Consider the following 24,665-nt stretch of genomic DNA (forward strand, 5'->3'; position numbering starts at 1 on the left):
TAGAAAATACCATAACCTCCGCAGGTTCTCGGTGCAGCTTTATTTGACCAATTTTTTGGAGTTGATAGCGCGATATTTTGCAGATGATATTAAGATGGAATTGTTAGAAGTACATAAAAACGATACGGGCAAGAGTGGGGTAACTTGAACGACTATGAATTCGAATCACTTATATATATATCAACCTATGCCGGTATAGTCAGTCTTCTAATTTTCTATTCTTTCTGTATCCTATCTTCCTCGGAGGGGCTTCTATATCATTGAGTCTCATCAAGCAATCTCCCAAACTTATAAAATTATCTTGCATATATTCGGACCTTTAAGACTTGTAGCCTAATCGTTTTCCAATACCATAATTCGAATCGACACAATATATATTATATATAAATACAGGAAAGACCTTAAGAACGATCGAGATGAGTCTTTCTTCGTACCTGAAGCAAAAGGCCGCATCGGCCTTGACGCCGACTGCTGCACCAACTGCTGCACCCACAACTGCTGCACCGGCAGCTGCCGCACCAACGGCACCCGTACCAGATACCGCGCCTTCAAGCAGGTTTGGTCTTAGCATGCCTAGTATGCCCAGCTTGAAAAGTGCTACTAGTGGTGCCCTCTCCACTATCGGCGGCGGCATCATCCCCACCGGTATTGACAGTACAGATAACAACAACAACGGCGCCTTCCCGCCTATCGGAGGGATACACCCTAGGGTGACCTCGCCAAACCACCCCAGATTACCGGTCGTAAGGCATCCTAGTGGTTTTATCCCCCCCGAGACCCCGGACTATAGCATCTCAGAGGACAAGTTGAAGGCTGCTATTCAATTGGACAAAGATTGGGATAAATACATTGACTTGAACCCTGTCCTTCTTGTACCGGGAACTGGATCATATGGTGGAAGCTGTTACCATCATAACTTTGCCAAATTATTAAGGAATGCCAGCCCTAGATTTGCTACTTTCGCATGGGTGAACGTTCCTGGCGCCATGTGCGACGAGTCGCCCAAAAACGCTGAGTACGTTGCATATGCAATGCACTGGCTCTGGCTACGAACATACCGAGGCTACTCAGAGGCCGATATAAATAAGCATCAAATCACAGTCATTGGCTGGTCCCAGGGGAACCTGTCTATCCAATGGGCACTTAAATACTGGCCACACACACGCAACTTGATCAAGAACTTCGTTGCCATCTCCGCAGACTTTCATGGTACTCTTCTAGCCCCTCCAATCACTGCCGCACCGGCGATTCTACACCAGTGGTACTGGTCTAAATTCATCCGCACATTACGCGCTAACGGCGGCGACTCGGCTTATGTTCCCACAACTTCAATTTACTCCTCATTCTACGACGAAGTCGTCCAGCCACAGATTGGTGATCTGGCATCGGCTTACATGAAAGACGAACGGGGTGTAGGTGTCCTAAACTTTGACTTACAGCAGCGGTGCCCGCTCACACCGGCCGGTGTCCTACATGGTCACTCAGGTGTGCTTTACAACAACGTAGCGTGGGCCTTGACCAAAGATGCAATCATCAATGGAGGAACCGCTAGTATTGAACCCGGTCGAGTCGATCTTCCCACAGAAAGTATGCAGCTGTGGGCTCCCGGTCTGAATCCCTTCGATATTGCAGCAACTATCGCCCTTATTCCTGTCGCTGGCATAAATATGCTTAAATTCTTCCCTATTGCTTTGGTCGAGCCAGCTTTGCCCCCATATGCCGCAAAGGAGAGTGAGGCTTTGGGCCCTCCTCCCGCCCTAACTCCTGAGCAGCAGGCTATTGTTGATGCGAATAAGAATAAACCTCTCTTCCCTTCCAAGCCAGCGGTGGATCCGAGCGTAGCTTCTGCGCTACCTAAGTAGTTTTTGATGAGGTTCAAAGAGCATAAATAGTACCATTGCCGTTTTAGTTTTGATATCAGCATCTCTTGGATTATCTTTTAGAATGTATAAATTTTTTCAATGTTTATTTTAAAATCGCCATATAGTATAGTTAGTACACTTATTAATAAAAACCTCAAATGACAATACTTCGATATACAATTTTCGAGATTTCGACATAAATAACCGAATCCTGGGCTAGAAACCCCTAGGATTTGAGCCTAGATAGACATACCAAATATTGTAAGCTTTTGATTGTGTGTGTAATGCATATAATGAAGTTAATCCGAAGGCCCCAACTCTCATAAATTGAACCATTTCAAAATAAATCGAAACGTATATTAAGCGGGACACTGTGAAGCCTGTAGATATCAGATTGCCAGGCCAATATCATATATTGTAGATGTTTGTGTAAATGCATCAAGTAGTAGGCATACATAGAAATGAAGCATGAAGAGAGTAAGAAGAGGCATGCTGCCTCTATTCTTTTAAATGTCTCTTCCACCGCCGAGCTAGATCCAACAAAAGATAAACTCCACTTTGGACATTCACTGCACTATCCTTTGAAAATCATGACGCCAACTCATGATCATCCAGCATCTCAGACTCCAACAACCGCCGATCGATCGAGCTGGGCCGCCGAATCCCCTTTATATATTTTCTAAAGTTCACAAAAGATATCAATTCCGGCCCTCATGGTGCAGTTGGTTAGAAGCCAACAAAATAGTTCCAGTTGTGCCACCTCCATCGGGTTCTTCCTAATTCGGGACTGAAGCCTATAACGAGGGTTCACCAAACTTTCTAGTATATCCTTCGGGAGATATCCACAGATTGGAGCGGTGCCTTAAATCCTCGGGCTTCCAAAGACTAGGAAGATATGGGTCTGATGGTTAGGTTCATAGGGGCTTCGGCCCCACCCTTTTTGTCAAAATTTCTTTCGATTCTCTTTTCATCTAAACTTGACTTTATCTTTTATTCCTCGTTGAAGCTGGGCTCTGACATTTCATTTCATTTATCTTATTCAATCCCGAAGTTTTCAATTATTTACGCGTCTGATATAGCGGCTGGCTTTTATAAAAAGATCTTAATGATGGTTTTTTTGTGGGTGATGCTAAAGAGAAGGATTTGGAGAAGGGGGTTTATTGGGGATGGGGATCGTGAGAAGGGTTGCAGAAGAACAGGGGTTCGATTCTCGATAGCTTCAAGGATTTCAAAAGGATGGAATGATGGATCCCTTTTTTTGATAGATTTGGGGATCGATTCGGAAGTCTATTTGTGGAATCTTTTGTTGGTGAGGTTGAGGGGGAGGGGGGGGGGATCGCCGATGATATCATGTGGTGGGATGCTGAGCATCAAAGGGGAAGGATGGATGATGCTACATTGATCATCTCCTCAGCTTTGGGAAACTTCGTTATGAGGGATGGGGAGTGCAGGATGTTCCTAGAATGACATATCAGCTTTGGCAATGAGACGATGATGACATCTTCAACAGTCTTCATCGTAGGATCATCCACCCCATCAAGGAATTGAAATCACTAAACCATAGACTTTACCACTAGTCTTACAGATAACTTTTAACAGGATTATTACTTTCCCAGCTTGTAATACTTTTATATAAGTAATTAGAAGCTGACTATATTTGCATAGATAGAGAGATAGATCCTACCTTCAAACCTTGATACTGGCAATACCGGGTAGTTATTCTGGAGGATACACTATACAGGAAGGGCTTTTCCTTTCTGCAGCTTAAACAAAGAATTATATAGCGCAATCTCAGTATGTATAACATATACTTCCTATTGCCTTAAAAAGGCCCTTGGAAGCAATGTATCCTGGCGCCAATCGGACGACTTATCGTGAGGAAGATGATTTCCAATGAATTCACAATATCTTTATAAAGGCGTTTGATGACAAGAGAAGTGTTATGTATTCTAAATATTTGGCTTTATACGCGTATTTCTTCATGCTTCCGCATCTCGTAAGCTCATCGATACCATCGGAAACCCCATTCTTGATCTACCACATATCAACATGATATCATACTCAGTCTTGTGTTGAAGCTGTGTTGAATTTGTGGTAATTTTGTTGGAAGCTGACTAATCACGACCACAACACCAGCCACTTTGGCTGTCTGTGGCTAAACAGAGCCTCATCTCATCCCACTTAGCTTTGCATTCTACCTTTCGTTGTATATGCATAGCTCTAATACCCGCAAAAATCTAAGCTTCAACTTTAGTAGACTACAGACTACCACAAAAATGTCAAAACTTCCCACCCCGTCCGAAATTCTCGGACAATCATTTCACTTCCTTCCTCAAGAATCCCAACTTCTCCTCATAACATCTGTCCTGGGTACTTCCCCTTCATGGCTCACATACAGTCTTCTCCATCATAGCCTTACAAACGGAGAAAACGTCGTATTTGTTTCCTTTATTAATGAATTTGCCTATTTTAGAGAGGGCGGGAAGAGGCATGTATGTATTTATTTCTTCCCCAACATTTTATCGATAGTATTTTATGATAGCATAAGTATTAATGGAAGCTATTTGTATAGGGCCTTGACCTTCCATCCCACCTCAAGAAGGGGACATTGACGTTCATAGATGGCTTCTCAAGGCTATTCCTTCCATCTGCACCTTCGCAGGCACCATCATTACCTCCTACGGCTTCTGCTCCGCCCCGGGTAGGGGTGATACCGTCTCGAGGAGGGCCGATAACACCTCGACAGACACAGCAGCCACAATCTGCAGCAACTTCTACAGACCCCATAAAATATATATCACTAGGGCCATCTCCATCTCCGAGTGCTTTAAGACAGTTGGATGTTATAAAGTCGACATTGCAGAAGCTTGGTTCGACTGGAGTGAAGCCAAAGTTAGTGATTGAAGGATTGGAAGTGCTAATTGCTGCTGCGGGGGTGGATGTGAGAGTGGTTGAGGATTTGGTATATGACTTACGAGAGGTGTGTATTGTTTATTCGGCGTCTCTTAAGAATATTATCTATCTACATAGGTATATCATAAATGTGGATTTTAACGTGCCGGTGTACAGATATCCTCGACAACTACAATCCTCCTCCCATCGGACTCGGTACTGCTGCAGACATCACCATCTTCTACACCACTAGAGCTATCGCATGCAAATTTGGTGATATCGCTGGGACATACAGCAGATGCTATTTTATCACTTAGACTACTAGATACGGGAGTGGCAAAGGATATCAGTGGGGTACTGAAGGTCACCAGAGGTGCAGGCAATTTGGGGGAAACGGGAGGGATAGTGGAAGAAAAGGAGATGCTGTTTTATGAAAGCGATGCTGGTGTTCGCATTTTCGCAAGAGGCTCTGGAGGGCATTAATCTTTTCTCCCATTACATCATATATAGTTATTTAAGTACTACCTATCTTCTATACATATAGAACAATCTCTTGGTTTTTCTGGATGTTTGCGCTGGCGGATACCGTTCGAGCGCTAGCTTGAAGCTATAGGCAGCACCAGACCATGCACACTGCTAGTCCTCCACGCCGGGTCAAAAGTACCGAAGAAAAAGGAATTCTTTGAGTATGTAATTCATTAGCTAACCAAATCCCGGTACCGTTTTATCTCGTAATCTTGTAAAAATTTTCTATCTTGTTAATTTTGTTTTCTTCCAAAAGAAAGAAAGAAAGGAAAACCGAACAAGCTAAGGAGCTAAGAAGCAACAAGGTCAAAGGCGCACAGGAACAAAGCTAAACCTCCCTGAAACCCACCTCCGCCCTCTTCTCTCTTCCATCACCACCATCATCACCATCAAACTAACCACACCGAGATATTTACTTGATCCCTGCACAACTTCATCCTTTTCGCCGTTGACAGCAGTCGCAAGACTTGTACCTATCCTTCCCTCCCTTTAGCCAAACAAACCTGCTATTCACCGCCACCAAATCCCGCCGCCGATCTCCGGGTTCAATTCTCCCAGCGAAAATGCAAGCTCCATTGTCTACAACCCGCGAACAGACGTTCGACGAAATATACGGCCCTCCTGAGAATTTCTTGGAGATTGAGGTATGTTTTCCTCGCTATAATTCCTTTCCTGGCATCGATGCAGCTTCCATGCCCGAATTCCAAAAACCCGCCAACCAAAAACCACAAAACGTCACATGCTCAAATTCCTACAATAGCTGTCAGACCGTTGTCGCTAATGTCTAAAATCATTTGAAAGGTTAAAAATCCCCAAACCCATGGCTTCGGCCGGAAAATGTATACCGACTATGAAGTCGTCTGTCGAGTACGCTTCCTTCTTCCCATTTTACCCCCCCTATTGAGCAACGCCCCACTAACAACTGACTTTGAAAAAAAAAGACCAACATCCCCGCCTTTAAGCTAAAACAATCCACCGTTCGCAGACGGTACTCCGACTTTGAACATTTCCGCGATATCCTCGAACGAGAATCGACAAGAGTCACCATCCCCCCATTACCCGGAAAAGTATTCACCAATAGATTTTCGGACGATGTGATCGAACACCGACGGGAAGGGTTGCAGAGGTTTTTACAAATTGTGGTGGGACATCCGCTCTTGCAGACAGGTAGTAAGGTTTTGGCTAGTTTCGTTCAGGGTTTGTTCTCTCTCCTCTTTGATTGCTTGGTACTAGTGGCGGTAATGTTGACTCTGGTTCTATAGACCCTAGCTGGGACCGTTCGACATACATTTGAAATGAGGGGAAGCTGGTAGAGGAAGATCTGGCGCAGGTGGAGTGGTAGGCCTGGGGTGGCCTCAGTATAACCCTACTTCATAAGAGTATAAAAAGAAACAATGAAGATAGAGAATAAATATAAAGAAACAGGAAGAGAAAGGCGCAAGATCATCTACCAGACGACACCCATTTACAATACCCAACTACTCGCCCGAACCCACCATTTGATACCTCTGGAATAACGGTACTCTCTCTTTCTCTCTCTCGACAAAACCAAAAAAAAACGAACACAATTTTCTTTTGCATATCGGAGTTTTCTTTTGCCTCCGTAACGACTTTGAGAATATACTAAACAGTTCTTATCAGACCTTTGTTCGCTAACGCCCCTTTGTTTCTCCTACATTGCGCTCCTAGCTACGATTGCTTCTTGTATTACGAACCCCCCCGTTTTTGCTTATATGGTTGCGTTAGCAGATGGTGTCTACGTGCGATATCATGGTTTCTTCCCCGCCCCGTAAAGCTGAGCTTTTGATGAACTAACCCCGACGTCCCAGTTTTACTTAGCGTTGCATTCACCCACCCCATTTTTCTTTTTAATCTTCCTCTTCCTCTTCTTCTGCTTCTTTATCCAGCAGTATCTACTTAGTGTTTTACTCAGCAAACGAAAAGGATTAATTGATTGCTCTCGACCTAACTAGCTAGTTAGTCCCCTCTACTGTGGGTTTTAATGGCCAATACTTATTTTCCTATACTCTTCCCCCAAATCTCTTTTCGAATTTTCGTTTTTTTACTACTCAAGTATCAAGACAATCGATTATAATCAAAAACGCCAGTATGAATTGCTCATGTTGAATGCAACCGCACTATAAAGTACCTAACCTGCCGAACCCATTAAATGAAATATATATATATACTTATATAAAGAGAGAGGGACAATTTAAAACGCCATATCCCAACCACCACCACTGTAATGTTAAATCACGACCCCATAATAGTCTTGTGTACCCCATAATACCCTCTTAATCTATCAGAAAAAAGGGGAAGAGGAGTAAGATGTCTATACGACCTTCTCCTCTCTCAGCTCCTCTACTTTCTCCACACTATTCAACTTGCCTCCAATATTCTCACCACCCCTCCTCTTCTTCAGCACATTCTCAATAAACGCCTCTCCGGCTTTATAAGAACTCCTAACCAACGGCCCACTAGCCACATACAAAAACCCCATCTCAACCGCCTTCTCCTTCCAATACTCAAACTTCTCGGGAGTAACATACTCCTCAACCTTCATATGTCTCTTCGTAGGTCTCATATACTGTCCGAAAGTGACAACGTCGACATCGACTTTTCTTAATTCCGTCAATGCGTCTAGGACTTCGGAATCTTGTTCGCCTAGTCCTAGCATTATAGAGGTTTTGGTGATTAATGTGGGTTGGGAGAGTTTGGCATGAGCGAGGACGGAGAGGGATTGACGGAAGGTGGCGCGGCGGTCGCGGACGTAGGGGGTTAGGGCTTCGACGGTTTCGACGTTGTGGGCGTAGACGTCTAGACCTGAGGTTGCGACTCGAGCGACCATGTCTAGGTTTCCGGCGAAATCGCCGGTGAGGGCTTCGACGAGGATATGTGGTGCTCTATTTTTTTTTAATATCCAAAATTAGTAACTTCCTCTCAAACCTCACATTTTAATTTCTAAAGAAAAAAGGGAAGAGGGGAACATACTTCTGCTTAATCTTCACAATCGTCTCTCTAAAATGTGAAGCTCCTCCATCCGCCAAATCATCTCTATCAACAGACGTAAGAACCACATACCCCAACCCCCACCTCTTCAACGCCTCAGCAGTATGCTCCGGCTCATGAGGATCCAACGGCGGTGGTCGTCTATTAGTCTTAACGCTACAAAACCTACACCCTCTGGTACAAGTATCACCCATCAACATAATCGTAGCCGTAGCAGCAGATTTATCACTCCCACCCCAACAATCCCCAATATTCGGACATTTCGCTTCTTCGCAGACAGTATGAAGGTTTAATCCTCTCAGATCGCTTTTGATTTTATTATAATTTGTACCGATTGGAACCGAGGTTTTCAACCAGGTCGGTAGACGGACGTGCTTGGCTCTGTTGATTTGTCCCGGTGTCAGCGGTTTTTGGTTTAGTTCGAGGGATTCGGAGACCGAGAGCGGTGGTTCGGGAGTGGACACGAAGTCAGAGAATGATGGGCCCGAGTTGAGTTTATCGGTGAAGGCGGTAGGTTTTTTGGAGGGGTGATTGGTTATGGGCGTGGGGGATGGAGTGGTGGCGTATGTTCTCTTGCTGCTGCTACTACTGCTTGACGGGTGCAAACGGGTAGTGGCATAGATGCATTGCGGACAAACGAAGGACTGAGTCCTCGAGGCAGCGGCTAGGACTGATCGCGATGTAATCATGGCGAATATGTGTATCCTACTCTTAATTAAAATCGCGCGAAAACCGCGTGGTAGATAGCAAGGGTGGAGTGATCAATAATGGTTGTGGGATGGGGAAAAAAGTGAGAAACAGAGGGAGGAAAGGTTGATGTTGAGGTTGATGTTGGGAATTCAAAATTCAGAGCTTAAAATTTTGTGGCAATCCAACGACACCATTTGAACAGTAGCTCGCGAGCTCGGCCGGATCAGATTCACATAAACTGGCTGAATTAGGGAAACAAGTCGGCCCGAATCCGATAACAGGTTCGAAGTATCGATAGCTTGGTCAGCTATAATTCTAGCCAATCAAATATACCGCATTGTCATTTTAATGGGCCGAAGCTATGCTATGCAAAGCTATGCTAGGCTCTGCGCGGGATGCTCTGCAGCTTCGGCTTCAAACGGTACATACGTTATATACATACACTGCACCTCAAAATGTGCGCGCAGGCTCTTACACAATAATCACGTACCACTTGCGGGGCCCCTCAATGTCTCGAAAGATAAGGCTGCGGATCCCAGCACTTGAGCATCTTCTATCGATATCCCGTCATGGGAGTGTGTTTTGAAACATACCGATAACTCAGCGCCAGATAATCAGCCAGCAGTTTGTGCCAATCCCACTCCAGTCCGTGGGTTGCCTCGAACGCCTGCTGGAGGGGACTCCCTGCCAGCCTTTTTACTGTAGCGTATAAACAATAGGCACTCTGGTCTATATGAATCATCCGGATCCCGTAATAATTAGTCTCTCATCTTATTCGAGAAAACACACCATTGTCGCTGATACGGTGTATATACAGCGTCGATAACTAGAACTTACCGTCGAGATCTCGAAAGGACGGCAAATTGGTTGGCGGAAAAGGAAAACCCCTTGGTAACGCCCTCAACAATGTCCCCGGAGCAGGCCAGAGTATAGGTTCTTTTAGGACATCGTATTCCATCTTAGGACAGTCCGAATTAAGCATCCGGCACTTCTCTAGTGCTTCCCGAAATCTTTGTGTCCTAAAGCCTTATTAGAATATACCTGTTTATAGAAACGCCTCATCGCCAAGTCAGTAGAGTATATAACGTTACTCACTGTAGATCATAGTGTCTCGGCGGCCCTCCGGTCCCCGTTCCTCTTCCCAGCTGCTGACTGTTCGGATAGCCTATCCCTCTTCCAAACTGGCCCAACAGTTCACCATTGTCGTGCTGCTCACTTGCGACTCGCAAATCTGCGCTGTTATCTTTTAACCCGGGGTTTTTCACATTAGAAAGCCGATCTGCGATATTTTGCATTCCATTGATCACATGATCCCATCCGAATCGCTTCATCGGAGAAACACTGATAATCTCTTTCTTCCCCCGGGGCCTAGGCTCACGTCTAGGGGCAATACTAGGTAAATTCTTGTTTAGTTCATCCGAGATACCCATATATGTGGATATGTATCTCAGGGAATAACATACAAGCCACGACTTGAATTCTCGTTTTCGATCCGGTCCATCCTTGAATCCCACGACGTACTATTATTTTTGGATGGCGGGATGTACAAGTAGTAACCTTGTCGATTGATATCACCTTTAATACTATGATCAAGCGAATCTAACGGCACTGGATGATCCTTGTGCGTAGCATCCTGTTCTTGGTTTGATGGGTAACCACTTTGTTCCTGCTGCTGGGGATACGCCTGTTGGTCAAGTGTCACTCGCTGCGCTTCTTGACAATACTGACATTCGCAGTGATGTCTAGGTACCTGGATGGTACGGGTGATGGTGGAAGGCTGGTCATTGATATGTGCTGGGTCCTGTGAGGCTTGATTATGAGGTTCTGGGTGAAAGACAACAGGCCGGGACCTATGTTGGTTCCCCTCTAGTAGCCTCTGGCCTAGAACCGGACCACTATTCTGGTGTCCATTCCAATTACCTACACTTATCCCTCCCGCAACGGTTCTATGGCCGTTGTAACCATTATACGAACCGTAGCCAAAGGTCCGATTTTCAGTCCGGTTTTGACCTTCTCCCTGGTAGCCGCGAGACCCGTCTTGTCGGGCTTTCTTTAAAGAGGGTTCTCGCAAAGGTGGAGGAACATCTAGTTTGATTGACCTGGCCTCGTTTGAACGACTTCTCGTATGTCCTGGAACCGGCTCTAGACGTTGACAACGAGATGACCCGCCATTCCCAACCTTGGACTGAGTATCTTTAAACTGGATGTCGACTGGTCCTCGTCGGGGAGGTTGTTTCTCCAAAGGTGGTTTGGCACATGGGGTCCGTGGCCGACTAAAAGAATCCTGACGGATAGATGGGATATTTGACAAGTCTCTAGTATTTAGTAGAGGGTCGATTGGCCTGAGGCTGTGGATGCCTGCTAATGATCTTCTTTGTCGTTTCTGAGCTGACGGTTTGGAGTAGTTGGGGACTGAGCCTGTACTTGGGCTCGGTGGGAGGGATAGGAATCGCTTCCGATCCATTGTGGTATCAGAAGACGCTAAGAAGACCTACAATGAAGCTGCCAACGGTTGGTTGGTACGGTGATAGAGAGACGGAGCGGTGATTGGGCATGAGGGTAGGACGTCGTAATGGCGATGGGTAGAAAGGAAGGGAGAACGTAGAAGCATACAGGAATTAGGTGGGCTCATATTGAGGCTCAATATGGACAGTGTTTCTAAACAATATATCACTGCCCTTCTCAGGGCAACCGGGTCGCTGGTCGTCGCCCATACTGTGGTTGTGTAACCGTCTACAGCGAGGTCACATCTGTGTTGTTAGTCCAAAATACCACGCGCTGTCTCGGTCGCAGTTAGCTGGGGCTGTCGTTGGTCGGTGGCTTAATGCTTTTACAAATGCGACAGCTGCTTCTAATGCTATGACTGGACAAAGAATTTTGTTTGAATATTATTTTATTTTATTTAATAATTATTTAACTTGATTGGTATGATGTTATTCTATAGCTGTGAGCTAAGTACTTCTTTTTTTCGTGGTAGCAGTATGAGAATAATCCAAAAACGCCAATGCTTGGTTTCCCAGCAAAGTACAAACTTCCCATGCCCAAGAAAGAGGATAGAAAAGGAAGATTAGGAAGAGCAATAAGGAAAACATGATCTAAAAGAATTAAAAGTAGAGGTAAAAGTGGTCTTGGATCGTAAAGACCGTTATGAAAAAAAGAGAACCATGGCTCAGAAAATGGGAAGTGAAAAAAAGGAGGGTGTCGTAGCCAGGACATCATGAGAAAAGAAGAAGAAAATTCGTGAAGCGCCCGCTTTTTCAAAAGGAAATATAAAAAAACTAAAAATCACTAACAAAAGAAATTTATAGGATGTCAAAAGAAAGTCGTTAATAGTAAAACAAGCTTAAACGAGGACCCTGAAGATCTTTTCCTCAAGCTTGTAAGATTTTGTTATCGGGAAGGTGGGAAAACTCCGTCAAGTTACGGACTGCTAGACGATACGAAGGAGCATGCATATATGTATGTGCATACGTACGCGGCCTTGTCTTAGAACTCAAAACAATCCATAAAGGCCTCGAGCTCTCCATTTTTCCTGTCTTCATCGGGAGTCTTTGGTGGGGAAATCGGACGGCACATGAATGGGTCGTTGTATGTTCCTGCATTAGAAACCTTCTTGACCCTTTCACCTGCATTTGAAGATGGTGCGGAAGATACTTCGTCACCTTCCATTAGTTGTTCTTGGATAACTTCGGAGGCCAATTCCATCAACTCTTCCTCGGAGAGTCTGTTCATCGAGGCTTCCGGTGTGAGATGTTGGATATGGCTTGAGAATGGGAGCTCAATGAGGGTATAAAGGAGTCGGTACTCTGATCGAATATCCTCATTCAAAGTTTTGAAGAAAGGGGAGTCCATTACAAAACGGAGAAATTGTAGAGTAACAGCGTTCGCCCAGATGCCTTCCCGAACCCAAGTTGGTGTGTCGGGTAGGTTATGAGCTTGTGCGCCACGATGGTTCCTTAGTGGCTCGAGTGGGATACCAAGGACGTTGGCGAACTTCTCGTCAAGCTCAATGTAGGATGTTGGTGACCATTCAACTAATTCGTTAAGGTTATCGAAGAGGTTATCGATCTCCCTTAGAAGGTCTTGAGAACTATGATCCATAGACCTCGTGGGGCTTGTTGGTGGGGTAAAGTTGTCCATTGACATCACTGGGATGTCTGGCGAAGGAATCGCGACCTCGACCAACTTCGGTCGGTGGGGTCGGACTATCTTGATGCTCTTACACTCCTAAAAAGATAATTAGTCGCAATCCTTATATGTATAACCGAATTCACGAAACTGTGGTAGCCTTACCTCAACGTCAAACTCGTCCGTAATGGCAATGCTATCTCTGATAACCACCCTTGGCACCTTCAAAGAGTACTCCTCGAAGATCCTCTCTGCTTCATCATTGACCTCATCATCTGACGGGTCATCCAACCAAGACATCTCAGACATGTCGGTATGTGTTGATGAGACGTTCGAGTTATGCTTCTTGTGCACCGTAGTCTTCCTCCTTCTTAATCTTTCACTGCGGGTAGATGAAATACTCTCTTCACCAGAAGAGCTGTATGATAATCGTGCGGTGTTGACTTCCCAGATGTCGGAGTATAGTCGTTCGACTTCGATAGTTGGAGGCGCACCACTAGGCGTTGTGGGTCTTGGAGGAGTTATACTTCTTAATCCTTCAAAGTCGAATATAAGACCTGTCGGTGAGTAGGCAAGGATTGTTAGTATATATTTTCACTTCTAATGTAACTACTATAGTATAATATAATATAATGGATCCTTTGAAATGTTGGATTTTTAGGAGCCATGGTTGGAAAGACCCACGTGCAACGTTGGAACGAAACATTCTTCGAAATGTTTTAGAACCAAAGGACTTGAATTTACATTCCAACGTTCTGGGGTTATATGATCTAGAGGGGTATAGCGCTCACCTTCTGTACCTGATGCAATAGAAGAATTGTAATCACTTGTTGTTTCGTCAATAACGTTGATGACGGGGATGTTCTCGGACATTGAGGTTATAGCGTGGTAGGATGATGGTCTGCTCGACAAGGGCTCCGATAGGATGCGAATCATTACTTCATCCTGACCCTGGAACATGTAGTCATCTATTTCGATAGTGGCGTTTGATTCTTCACTTATCGAAGCATAGACTGAGTGAGAGGATGAAACGTTTGTGATTTTTGCTGGGAAATTCGAGACTTGAATATCCAATGCAATGAATGAGAACATCTGTGAGGCGTTCCATAGTGCAGGTTGGGACTTCTGTCGAGCAATCAACTTCTCACCACGGCGGCCGGGGAGAGGAAAATGTATCACAGTTGTATCATTTTCTGTGACAAGATCATGCTCATATCTATCACCACATATTAGTAAAAGGTCCTTTCGTAATTAATCAATTGGAGGGAAACCTACCGTAGAACAATCACACAGTCTCTGTTCGACGGAATATGCCCAACATCACATTCAAATGTTGCGCCCTGATGGCAAAAGTTCACAAGATCTCTATACTCCAACCCAGAGCTACCATCGATATCGACGTAACATTCTGCCGATGTCACAGTAGCTTCGGCAGCTGTTTTAGCTCTAAAGATAGCATTGTGCACACTAGGACCAGACCTGTTCCTGAGCAATATCCTCAAACTAACACAGCTGCGGAGTCCAGTAACTCGGATTTCTAGATAGCAATCAACCAAAAGGCCAATTGAATGGCCATACTCATCAAACAAGCCCATTGCCGGCGCTCTCGAAGAAATGGAATTCGGAATTGACATCGATGAGGACCGGCGCTTGTGCATCTTCCGTTGCTGAGCACGTTGCGAGGTGAACCGTCGATGCCACTTGCTAGGCATGTTGGAAATATGTCGAAGATATCGATAAGAAGAGAAAAATAGGAAAAAGAAGGTATACGGAGTGCAGTAGACGATATTTTGCTATCGTAGATTGTCAAACTAATGATTTTTCTACCGGAGAAAGTACTAGAGTATGCGAATCTCGAATACTCTGTTTAATGAAAGAATTCAGAATGCAGGCAGAATGAAGAGATAGTTTCGAGACAACTTGGGTCGTCGACGATATATATATCACCACCAACAATTAAAAGAAGTTCCAAATATTATGGTCCTGCCCGCTGAGGCTTGAAACTTATTTGATATGCAGGGAGGAAAGTATTCAGGACCAAGGACTGGACTTGGATCAGCGTGTCAATGTGTTAATTAAAAATGTAAAAACGTGGCCGAAGATATGGGGCGGCTGACTGTATATATGTCCACCCCTCCGCCAGGAGTTTATGAATGTATGGGTGTATGTAGGTATATAGACGAAAAAAGAAAGCCAGGAGGGAAGCGTTCGGTTCGCAAGCTTAGCTTCCCCCTCCGGTGGGCTGCACACGGATGGCTTTGAGTGTGCTGCTGCACTATCCCGCGTGTCTAGCTTCGTCTTCCTTTTTTTTTCCTTTTACTTTTTTTTTCGTAACGGATGGGCTTGTGGTGGTTTGGCACCCCCCTTGCTTCGAGGACTAATTGAACCGGGTTCGTTTGGGTCGGGACCTGACTGACTGGTATGGGTATGTGTATTGGGAGCCCAGTCTTGAAAATGGTGGTGAAAGCTATGCGAGTGACGCCTGCCCAGTGCAGTTTAAGGTGGGATATCCCTTGCTTGACCTCTTCGCTTTCCCTGGTAAAGATACCTGTCACTTTTTGGAGCCGGTGGGCAGTTCTTCCTTCGTTTCCGTATCGGCTAGACTTATTGGAACCACTCTCTCAAACGTCGGAACGACGGGACGGTCTGTTGGAAGTCCTCTGTGTCGGATTTGGCCTGTAGAGGAAAGTCTGACCTGTCGTAGGATAAGATAAATTTCGAGTCAGATCTTTTTTTTGTTTTTATTTTATTTTTTTTATTTTTATTCTTCGTGATCGATGTTTCTTGTTTAATTGACCAAGGATTGTTGGAATATTGAATTGAGGGAACTCGAACGACGGTGGAATGGTGAAAGAATGCGAAGTCACAATCGACCTGTTGGTCCCGAGGAACCAGAATGAAGGACACAGAATTGAATTAATCCAGGACCGACCGATCGATATAATTTTTCTTTCCTTCGATCTCAGTGACCGCTCCGTTCTTTTGTATTATTTGACGTCGCACTGGATCGGACATTTAATTCGCCTAGCTGGATTGTTTGGGTGAAGCACCAGCCAAGCACGAGAATCAAGGCCACGATAATCCGCGAAGCGGCGGGACGCCCGCAGTGGGGACCTCAAGAAAATAGTAACTAAGAACTGTTTCTGCAAAGCCTTTACTTCGTATCTGGAAGTTCAATTGCATGCATTGAAATTTGTTTTTCTTGTTTTAATATTATTTGGGGGCTTCGGAACGGGTATGGGTATGCAGCGTCGGGGCACTGCAATTACTCGATTTTGGCGGTGAATTTTTTGGTTTATTTTTTATTTTCCTTTCTTCTTTCTTTCTTTCGCTCCTTCTTTCTTTGTATCGTACGTTTGGCGCTAGAGACGTCAAGACCCGATATTGACGGGTGCTGATATGATAGATTGATCGAGTGTATGTGGATGTGTATGTGAAGTGTGATATTACAAGATATCTTAAATTTCTAAAACACCTCGACGGGAAAAATTGAAAATTAAAATATAAAAATCCAACAGGAACAAGTTAGAAGAGACATCTCTTTTCTCTTCAAGCCGACGGGTTCGGTGGTCCTTTCAAATTAAATGTTTCGGCATACTACTTGCTCTATAATATATACTCAGATGCATCGCAGGTCCGCCCGAGACTTTGTACGACCAATTGCATCATATTCTTCCCGTGATCATATCGATCACGGTTCAACAATTAAACGGTCTTAAGAAATCTTGATTTCTTTCCCACTATCTGTCTACTTAGCTCATGAATCATGTTCTATGTAATTCCAACGGAGATGCCTGTTAAATTGATTTTACTTTCAAGTATCACAACTTTATGCGGTACGACACCAGAATGTCTCTTCGTCGACAGGGAACGGAAGCAACACCAACCTTCAGACAATAAAACATTCAAAACGTTAAAAACTCGCGGAGGGAAGAAAGGAAAGGGAAGAAAACGATGACCTTTCTGGATGCCTACATAATCCGACGCCCGATGGTAGCACATATGTCCCGTCGGCGGTGTTAGCTGCGAAAAGAAGGTTGTGTGCATGTTGGTAGGTAACCACTCCTGCAGAAAATATCGTTATTCTTGAGCAAATTGAGGCTTGAACGAACGATCAGAAACATCTATGCATCGTATATCTAGCACCAGCACGCGCCCAAAGGATGGTTAATTCCGGGTCGGGATACAAAGTCAAATTCAAAATCAGCTCTAGTTAAGGTGCTAACATGTTTCTGTTGGAGCTTCGACCCGACGGTATAGCACCCTAATCAATCAATTACAAGTTGACAGGTTATTTACGGTAACAACCGGTCATTCATATCGAGATATTAATCCTAAAGCTTTGGTTCTAACAGCTTTACATAAGTTTTATTTGATAACATCTTCAACTTATGCATTTGTCTCTCGATGATGAGGTACCAGGGTATGAAGGAGCTATACCAGCCGATCTTATTCGGCTCCACACCTATACAATCTAACCGCATAAGCTTCCAGGAACCCTTGGTCTCAGTCTCAACTACTGCATGATCCATAGTCGAGCGGTTGGAGACCTCAGCTTAGTCGGCGTGCACGCGGTTCTCATTCCTCCTGCATTTCCAATCAATTGCATTGGCCCAGTAACAGTTGCGTTTAACGAGCGAGGTCTCAAATATGCAAATGGTTGAAGTATTGTTTTTTTTTTTTCCTTTCAAGAGGAAAGGGCATAATGAGGTAGGATCTCCACCGCTGTAAAGTTCCACATGGCCATGGACAAGTCTAGAAAGGGAAGACACCCAAAAATGACGCCTCCTGTGCACGGCATTATGGGGCCCGTCTTCCTAAAAATACAAGCAGGTTGACACGAAGTCGGTCGGTTAGCGATTTCGATGATGTGCATTTTGTGCGCCCCTTCTTCGCCTCCCCCTCTGTTGTTTATTGGGCACGATTCGATCGATTCTCATCCCTTCGATTCTCATCCCTTTGCTTCGCTCGCATTACATTTGCAGAACAATTGGGTCCGTTCCATCACCCTTTTCGTTTCCTTTGAACCCCGAAAAGGGTATTTTAACATACCATCCGCTCAAACTGCGTGCTACCAAGCATCAGCTTGGCATGTATGGCCGTCATGACCAGCATGAATCGCCAGAACATGGATTTGAGCAGCTGTTCGCAAGCAAAATATACCCCAGTTTGTCTGCATGTCTGCTCCACAAAGAACATAAATAATAATAACTATTATTATACCAGCGCTTGCAAATACCATCGTCCTTTCGACAGAAATTCCAACTTGATGCTATAAACTAGGATTAGCAACCGCCTCCAAACCATGCCGACCCATGTGCATGCAAAGGGGTTGGGAATGCATCCAACAATTTTGTCCAGACCATTGACCATCCGGCTATCAGCTGCCAGCAAGTTACGCAATTTTGGCGTACGTGCAGCTTGCGATTTTTCTTTTCTTTCTCTCTTTTTTTCCTCGCCCGCCCCCTGTGGTAGTTCCTTGCTATCGGTAGCTAGCATAGCTTGAGACTGCAGGAGGCCGTACATAGCAGCTTACATTGGTGGCGCGGGGGGAAGGATAACAGTCCAGCTCCGCTAACGACTCGGCCCTTGCATCAGCGTCTCGCCCGCATGCGGTGGCAGGGCACATGCAAAGGAGCAGTTTTTTTCTTTCTCTTTTCTGGGACCCCATTCGCCTCTTGCTAAACGAGCAAGAGAGGGAGAGGTAGGATGCAGATCTGCAGATATTTCGTCCCTTAGGGTTGTGCTGCTATGTAGTGGTTGATAGTCGATCTGCTTCCCTTGCAGGGTTTTATGGTCTAGGGTTTTGATTCCTACGAAAGAAGCTTTTTTTTGACGATTCAGGTTTTTGATATTCCTTTGGGGGGAGGGTTTGGTCCTTGCATGATGCTGTTTCCCGAGACGATAGGCTGGATTCTGAGCTATCTCCGCCGCCCATGGCCAGTTGATGGCTAGCTCTGGGAAGGTATCGATACAAACCCGCGTACCCGCTGATCGTTGATAATTGATGAGTGAGGTGGTTTAGAAAAACCGGGAAATTCCTGTCAATGTTGGGTAATTTAATAGACAAAAAAAGTGGTTTGGCCTTTTAGACTTGTTGAAGATCGATCTGTTGATAACTTGATGTTGTAAAAGCATTTATCGACAGGGGCTTTCCTTGTCAATTGGGCCGTCGTGCACATTATAATATTATTATTTTGAATCATAGTTAGAATTCTAGGAAGTACAGCTTTGTTTTTGTGTACTTGCTAGCTTCAACTAGTTTTGTATTACGGAAGACCCCGGATTTTTGGCGGACGCTTCGGAAGTACCTATACACGTACCGAATAAAGTTATGTCTCTTTAGTGTAAACGTATAAGATCGATGGTTGTTAAACAACAGTAAAGCAAAGAACATCGACATTCGATACCATTTTCCTTCTGGCTAGGCCTGGTATCATGTCTCAACCTCTCACCCGAATTGGTATCATTGTATCCCTTTCTTCTTTTGGCTTAAGCTTTCTCTTACTCGCTGTTCAAGTAGTCTGTTAGAGCTCCCTCTGGTCAACTGTTCGAGATCCTAGGTTTTTACGCAGTTTTAGGGGGGGAAGTAACTATGTGGTTGATACAATAAAGGGTAGAATAGTTAGGTACTTATATAAGTAAGTAAATGAAATTAGGATAGATACAATAAGATATATACACCTCGAACTTCAGAATTCGAAAGCAGTGCTTCAGCTTACTGGATCCATGGAATACAAGAGGCAGCAACGAAGTTGATAGGATATAAAAAGATCACCTCTGCCTTGTATCTGCTCAGAATATACTTCAGCAATGATATATTTAAGGGCCTTTACTAATTAGGATACCCTGCTGGTGAATTTCACCAAAGGTGAGGTAGAGGCTGGTGATGATTTTGCAATTAGCTTACGAGCAGATCTACTGAATGATGGTATATATAAGATACATAGTCGCCTGATTATTATTGCTAAAGTGGAAAATATTTAAACAGGTGAGGTAAGTAACAAGTTTGAACATTAAAAATACTCGATAGAAAACGATACATGCACATGCGATCTTAAGAGCCTTTAGAGGTAGTCTGAAAAAAACCACTTTCATCTCGGGTCTAGTTAGCCTCGAATCTAGGCACTAGTGGGGGCCTTCTGATAAAATGTATACTTTCCCACCACTGACATGGCTTTCCTTGTGAGTCTGGGGTAATCAAAAACCATACAGCTTTTCATGGTCACAAATTTGTCGATTTCGTCTGCGATATCCGTGTATTCCTTGTCAGTAAACTTTTGTGCCTCGAAATCTTGTGCCGTCATGCGCTTTCGCCCTTGCTTTACTGCCTGGACCATCGCTTTATAGGTTACTATTGTAAAGCAACATAAAAACTTGGTCCAGGTAGAAATCTGATGCCTCTTCAGTGCCCAAAGAGCAATGCCACTTCCGACGGCGGAAAAGATACCGAGGGCTGCGGCCCCAAGTGTGGCAGAAGCAAGCCCAACCGCTGCCTCTTCCACCAAGACAGTCTCTATAGTAATGGCGGCGGCGGCGGCTAAACCACTACCAGTCACTCCAACCCCCGAAGCAATGAAGTACTTGCGTCCGGTGATCGCATCTCCATGAATATCTATAATACTACATACCTCCTCGGTATTCAAGTCCCATGCGAAAGTCCTTAGTATCTCCTTCCCCATGTCGCCGAGTTGCTTAGCCCTATAGAATTGGCGACTAAAAGTTCGAAAGAAATCTTTTCCTTCGATGGCTTTGACACCGTCTTCTATGGCCCTCCTGCATTTGAGGTCATACGAAACTATCTGTGCTTGGGCGAATATACGCCCTACAGTTGGGCCGACGATATCGTAGGTTTCCTGAATAAGCTTCTTGAGGCTCTCCGGGTCGTCTAGAGGAGCATTAGCCATTTATTCAAGGGCGGGCCAACAAAGATATTGAACTTGGTCATACTCTTGTCAGTCCACGCGATCCGAAATGCGTATTTACTACGCTCTATCACCTCTTCATCGCTCAAATTTGTGCTCCCCAAGGAAGCTTTATGGAGTTCGGTAATCCATCCATTCTGCTGTGATCGATATCTTAACCTCTCTGCATCGAGTTCACTTGGAAGTATATCCTTGGGGATCTTTTTGCCGTGTTTTGCTTTATACTCCTCCTTGATGTTCTGCTTCATGCCCCCTTCGTGTTGTACCGATTTGGTGTAAACAATAACCAACGGGATTTTCCAATCTTGGAAACATTTTGAAAATATATATTTTATTGACGCATCTGCGCTTCTCGAATTTTCGGCAGGGATGCAGTACCAAATGCAATGGATGTATTCGTCTGCTTTCAGTCCGTGGGACTTATAGCAGCGCTTCTGAATAAAATCCTCTGCTTGTCTGTTTTTGTCAATGTTCCCGGTTTCAAACCCATTTGAATCATGAATGATAACTGAATCTTTCCCATCGACCTGGTCAACAACTATCTCCTTTTCGATATCGTGGCTTGTTTGATCTTCGAAGCTAACTTTGGCCTGAAGGATTTTATCCAGAGTCAGGTTAGATTCTTCTTTATACGTATTCGCTGAAGCCAAGCGCTGAACTCATGAATAAAATGCCACTTACTTCTTCAATGTGGAATACGCTGTTGATAAGTGTCGACTTGCCCACACCTGTGTTTCCGCATACCAATATTCTAAATTTATGCGGCAGAATTTTCTTCGAGACCCAGAAGCATCGAGACCGGTCCCCGTCAACCTGAGTACTGCGGAAAGAATCTATTTGTTCGTGATAGCAATACCAGTTTTTGGTCTTTGAGAATTGATCCTTGTGGTAGAAAACGGAAGGATGGATGATCGTTTCTTGTAGTCGCAGTGCCGGTATGACTATGTTAGCGTTTACCATATCCACGATGCCAAAGTTTTTAAAATAGTATACTTTGGGACATTTTGAAACATACTCTTTCTACAATCAACTTCATAGTCACACAGCGTGTCATTGTTATCGTTGAAAACTTGACGCCTCGAGCTGAAAGGATTCACGGACGCTATCCAGCTTTCCTCAAATTCAAGCTGATGTTTTTCTACTGTGAAAACCGAAGATATGTCCCAGATATTGAGCCCTACGCTGTTGGAAAACCAAAAGGGATATTGATCTCCTTCAAGTAAGGATTTCTCTGCGACATTTAGATTTTCCGAGCCGGCCGAATCTGCAGGTAAATAGTCCGAGTTTAACACGAGACCCTTTGTTCTGCCCTCAGAAAGAAGCCATTGTAACGGCCAGAGGGACAGCCCATTCTTAGAATGAGTTCCATCGAGATCCTTTCGATTTCCGAAAAACCAGGCCTCGGTGATCTCGCCGTCTGATAAACTTGATGGCAATTGAAGCCTTGCTACCCCGTCCCCATTGTTTTGATTCAAGCCCAGGGCATGGTAGGTATTGGCTGTACCGAAAATAGTTGTTGGGAGATATTCAAGTCTTGGATAAGGTAGCGGGTTTACTTCTATTAGGCCCATAAATTGAATGTTTGGCTCTTGACTGAGAGTATTATTTTCGAGGTCAACCTGCACGTTTTGATACACATTAAGCCGGTTGGTTAGCATGCAATAGCGATCCATAGGTCCATCTATAAGTGGCCAATCTTGATTCTAGTATTCTAGGCCGTTTGCCTTGAGTGAGAGGAGGTTTATATACCCGATACATAGAGTACCCTATGTAAGATTCCCAAGCTGATTCAAAAAACCTTTCGAGGTCGGACTCTCGTGATAGAGTTCCTATCTTTGATGGAACGCCGCCAAAATGCAGCAGTCTCGCAGTGACTACCAGTGCACCTAGTAATTACGATAGTATTAGTACGATAACGGCTGGACGAGGCGCAACTTGTACTGTGATATACAGTATTATAGTTGTACACCCTCCCCCTATATTACTCACTTGCTGCCAACCCCTCGCCGAATAGAAACAGCTCGTCGCTCTCGCATAGCGAGGTCCGACAAATAGTCTATTTATCAGAAAGTTAGCGATACTAGAAGAAGGAGGGAGGAAGGGCCGATTGACGGTGATGCCTACGGTGTAGATGTCTCGAACAGATCTTTTCAATGTTTCTTCGATTTCTACTTGCTTTTCTTCCTCCCAGTTGATTTCTGTGTCAGGATCGCAGGAACTTGCGTCTTTCTGAGATTGACTACTTAGGTCTCCATGACCAAGTCCCCCTTTATATATTACAGTCTAGTCAGAAGTTTGGGTAAGCTCTGTTCCAACGGTTTTGGGCTCGACAGAATGTCTATATTGTACAAATCGCAGATATACATACCTGAACTACTATTTCCCCCGATATGGAATCGAGTACTTGCCCTCCGCTGACTATTTTGGAAACACTATATATAGAGGACTGGTTTTCAGTACCAGAAGAATCGCAGACAGCCGTATCAGCACAAAGTATCAGCCGTCGGCGGTGATGCTGTTCTTTGCAAATTTTGCAAAACGGAATTTCTATTATATTGATTGTGTCTGTATCGCTCCCAAATTCCTTGGAAATCGAGTCCGATTTGTTCGAAGAGAATTCACTGAATCCTTCTTCAAAATTCGAGGGGGTCTCGGTTGGAGTCAGGATTGAATACGCTGATTCGCCATCAGCCTCATCGCCACTAGTATTCTCAGTCCCTGCCGTCTCGACTAGGGAGGTTTTAGTCGTGTCGTTTATGTTTATTTGCATCTTCAACCTTTTTAGCAATAGAAGAAATAGGTTGGCTCGATCTGTTTGGTAAGATGCGCGTTTGTTATTGAAAGTCGAATAAAGACAGGGGGACTAGAGCATGGCTTACGACACCTATCTATAGATCGACGGCCGATGAGAGAAAGAAGATCCAGAGAATATTCTATCAAATTATCTATATTTCAGAAATCGAATATTAATTTAAACGACTAGCGCAGGATATAATCTGATATCTGATTGATTTAAAAAGCGGGGTCGGAGTTCAATATTTCTGTCGCGAGGCTCCAAATATATATTCCAGATAAGCTGTTTGCCTTAGGCGCCTTTCCGATCGAAAATATGTACACAGATTCGCAATGTTTCATGCAAACATGTACAGCCTCGTCTTAACGCGGTGCCACAGCGATGTATGCAAGCGGCATAGTCGTGTAGTTAACTTGACCCATTAGGTTCGGGGCTAGCCTAGCTAAAGGCATGTATACGGAATTCAAACTCTTAAGAACTCGAATCATCGGACCAGAGTATAAATAGATGCAAGTACATGATTTTACGGTCCTATAAAACCAACCATATGAATTTATTATCAATGCAAAGGGGCTGATTAACGTCGCGACCAGGTACACGACGATCGAGAACGTATGTCTCGGCGGCGGGAAGAGATTCGATCGAAGTATTGACTGGTCGTGTGCATGTGCATGACTTCAGGCACGATTTAAATTTAAGGCTAACGAGGTTCCCAGTGGTGTAAAGGCCCAACTTGACCACCAGACGAAACAGGCCATTAGTTTTGCTAGTAGACAACCTTATACTGATTCAAACTTGGCTCGTACGTGCACAAAAGAAATAAACAGGGTTTTCTTCACT

General features: G+C 44.4%; 7 protein-coding genes across 7 annotated transcripts; 3 read left to right on the plus strand and 4 right to left on the minus strand.

Annotated features, from left to right (window-relative positions):
- Positions 1-416: 416 nt before the first annotated feature.
- Positions 417-1,862, plus strand: AOL_s00079g128 (uncharacterized protein; the record flags this gene model as incomplete). Its single annotated transcript, XM_011124003.1, has 1 exon — positions 417-1,862. One exon carries the CDS (start codon positions 417-419, stop codon positions 1,860-1,862), a length of 1,446 nt encoding a protein of 481 aa, XP_011122305.1.
- A 2,276-nt stretch (positions 1,863-4,138) lies between these two features.
- Positions 4,139-5,237, plus strand: AOL_s00079g129 (uncharacterized protein; the record flags this gene model as incomplete). Its single annotated transcript, XM_011124004.1, has 3 exons — positions 4,139-4,354; positions 4,435-4,842; positions 4,932-5,237. The coding sequence occupies 3 exons, from the start codon at positions 4,139-4,141 to the stop codon at positions 5,235-5,237; spliced, it is 930 nt and encodes a 309-aa protein (XP_011122306.1).
- A 605-nt stretch (positions 5,238-5,842) lies between these two features.
- Positions 5,843-6,573, plus strand: AOL_s00079g130 (uncharacterized protein; the record flags this gene model as incomplete). Its single annotated transcript, XM_011124005.1, has 4 exons — positions 5,843-5,923; positions 6,081-6,146; positions 6,221-6,476; positions 6,542-6,573. The coding sequence occupies 4 exons, from the start codon at positions 5,843-5,845 to the stop codon at positions 6,571-6,573; spliced, it is 435 nt and encodes a 144-aa protein (XP_011122307.1).
- Positions 6,574-7,611: 1,038 nt separating this feature from the next.
- AOL_s00079g131 (uncharacterized protein) lies at positions 7,612-8,977 on the minus strand (the record flags this gene model as incomplete). Its single annotated transcript, XM_011124006.1, has 2 exons — positions 7,612-8,182; positions 8,271-8,977. 2 exons carry the CDS (start codon positions 8,975-8,977, stop codon positions 7,612-7,614), a joined length of 1,278 nt encoding a protein of 425 aa, XP_011122308.1.
- A 1,092-nt stretch (positions 8,978-10,069) lies between these two features.
- On the minus strand, positions 10,070-11,442 carry AOL_s00079g132 (uncharacterized protein; the record flags this gene model as incomplete). The annotated part of the gene is made up of 2 exons (XM_011124007.1): positions 10,070-10,370; positions 10,442-11,442. The coding sequence occupies 2 exons, from the start codon at positions 11,440-11,442 to the stop codon at positions 10,070-10,072; spliced, it is 1,302 nt and encodes a 433-aa protein (XP_011122309.1).
- A 1,022-nt stretch (positions 11,443-12,464) lies between these two features.
- Positions 12,465-14,818, minus strand: AOL_s00079g133 (uncharacterized protein; the record flags this gene model as incomplete). Its single annotated transcript, XM_011124008.1, has 4 exons — positions 12,465-13,205; positions 13,272-13,663; positions 13,898-14,322; positions 14,382-14,818. 4 exons carry the CDS (start codon positions 14,816-14,818, stop codon positions 12,465-12,467), a joined length of 1,995 nt encoding a protein of 664 aa, XP_011122310.1.
- A 5,409-nt stretch (positions 14,819-20,227) lies between these two features.
- Positions 20,228-22,602, minus strand: AOL_s00079g134 (uncharacterized protein; the record flags this gene model as incomplete). The annotated part of the gene is made up of 4 exons (XM_011124009.1): positions 20,228-20,994; positions 21,057-21,621; positions 21,713-21,972; positions 22,047-22,602. The coding sequence occupies 4 exons, from the start codon at positions 22,600-22,602 to the stop codon at positions 20,228-20,230; spliced, it is 2,148 nt and encodes a 715-aa protein (XP_011122311.1).
- Between the last annotated feature and the right edge of the window lie 2,063 nt (positions 22,603-24,665).

The sequence above is a fragment of the Orbilia oligospora genome (genome assembly GCF_000225545.1).
Source record: "Orbilia oligospora ATCC 24927 unplaced genomic scaffold scaffold00079, whole genome shotgun sequence".
In the NCBI taxonomy this organism is placed as follows: domain Eukaryota; kingdom Fungi; phylum Ascomycota; class Orbiliomycetes; order Orbiliales; family Orbiliaceae; genus Orbilia; species Orbilia oligospora.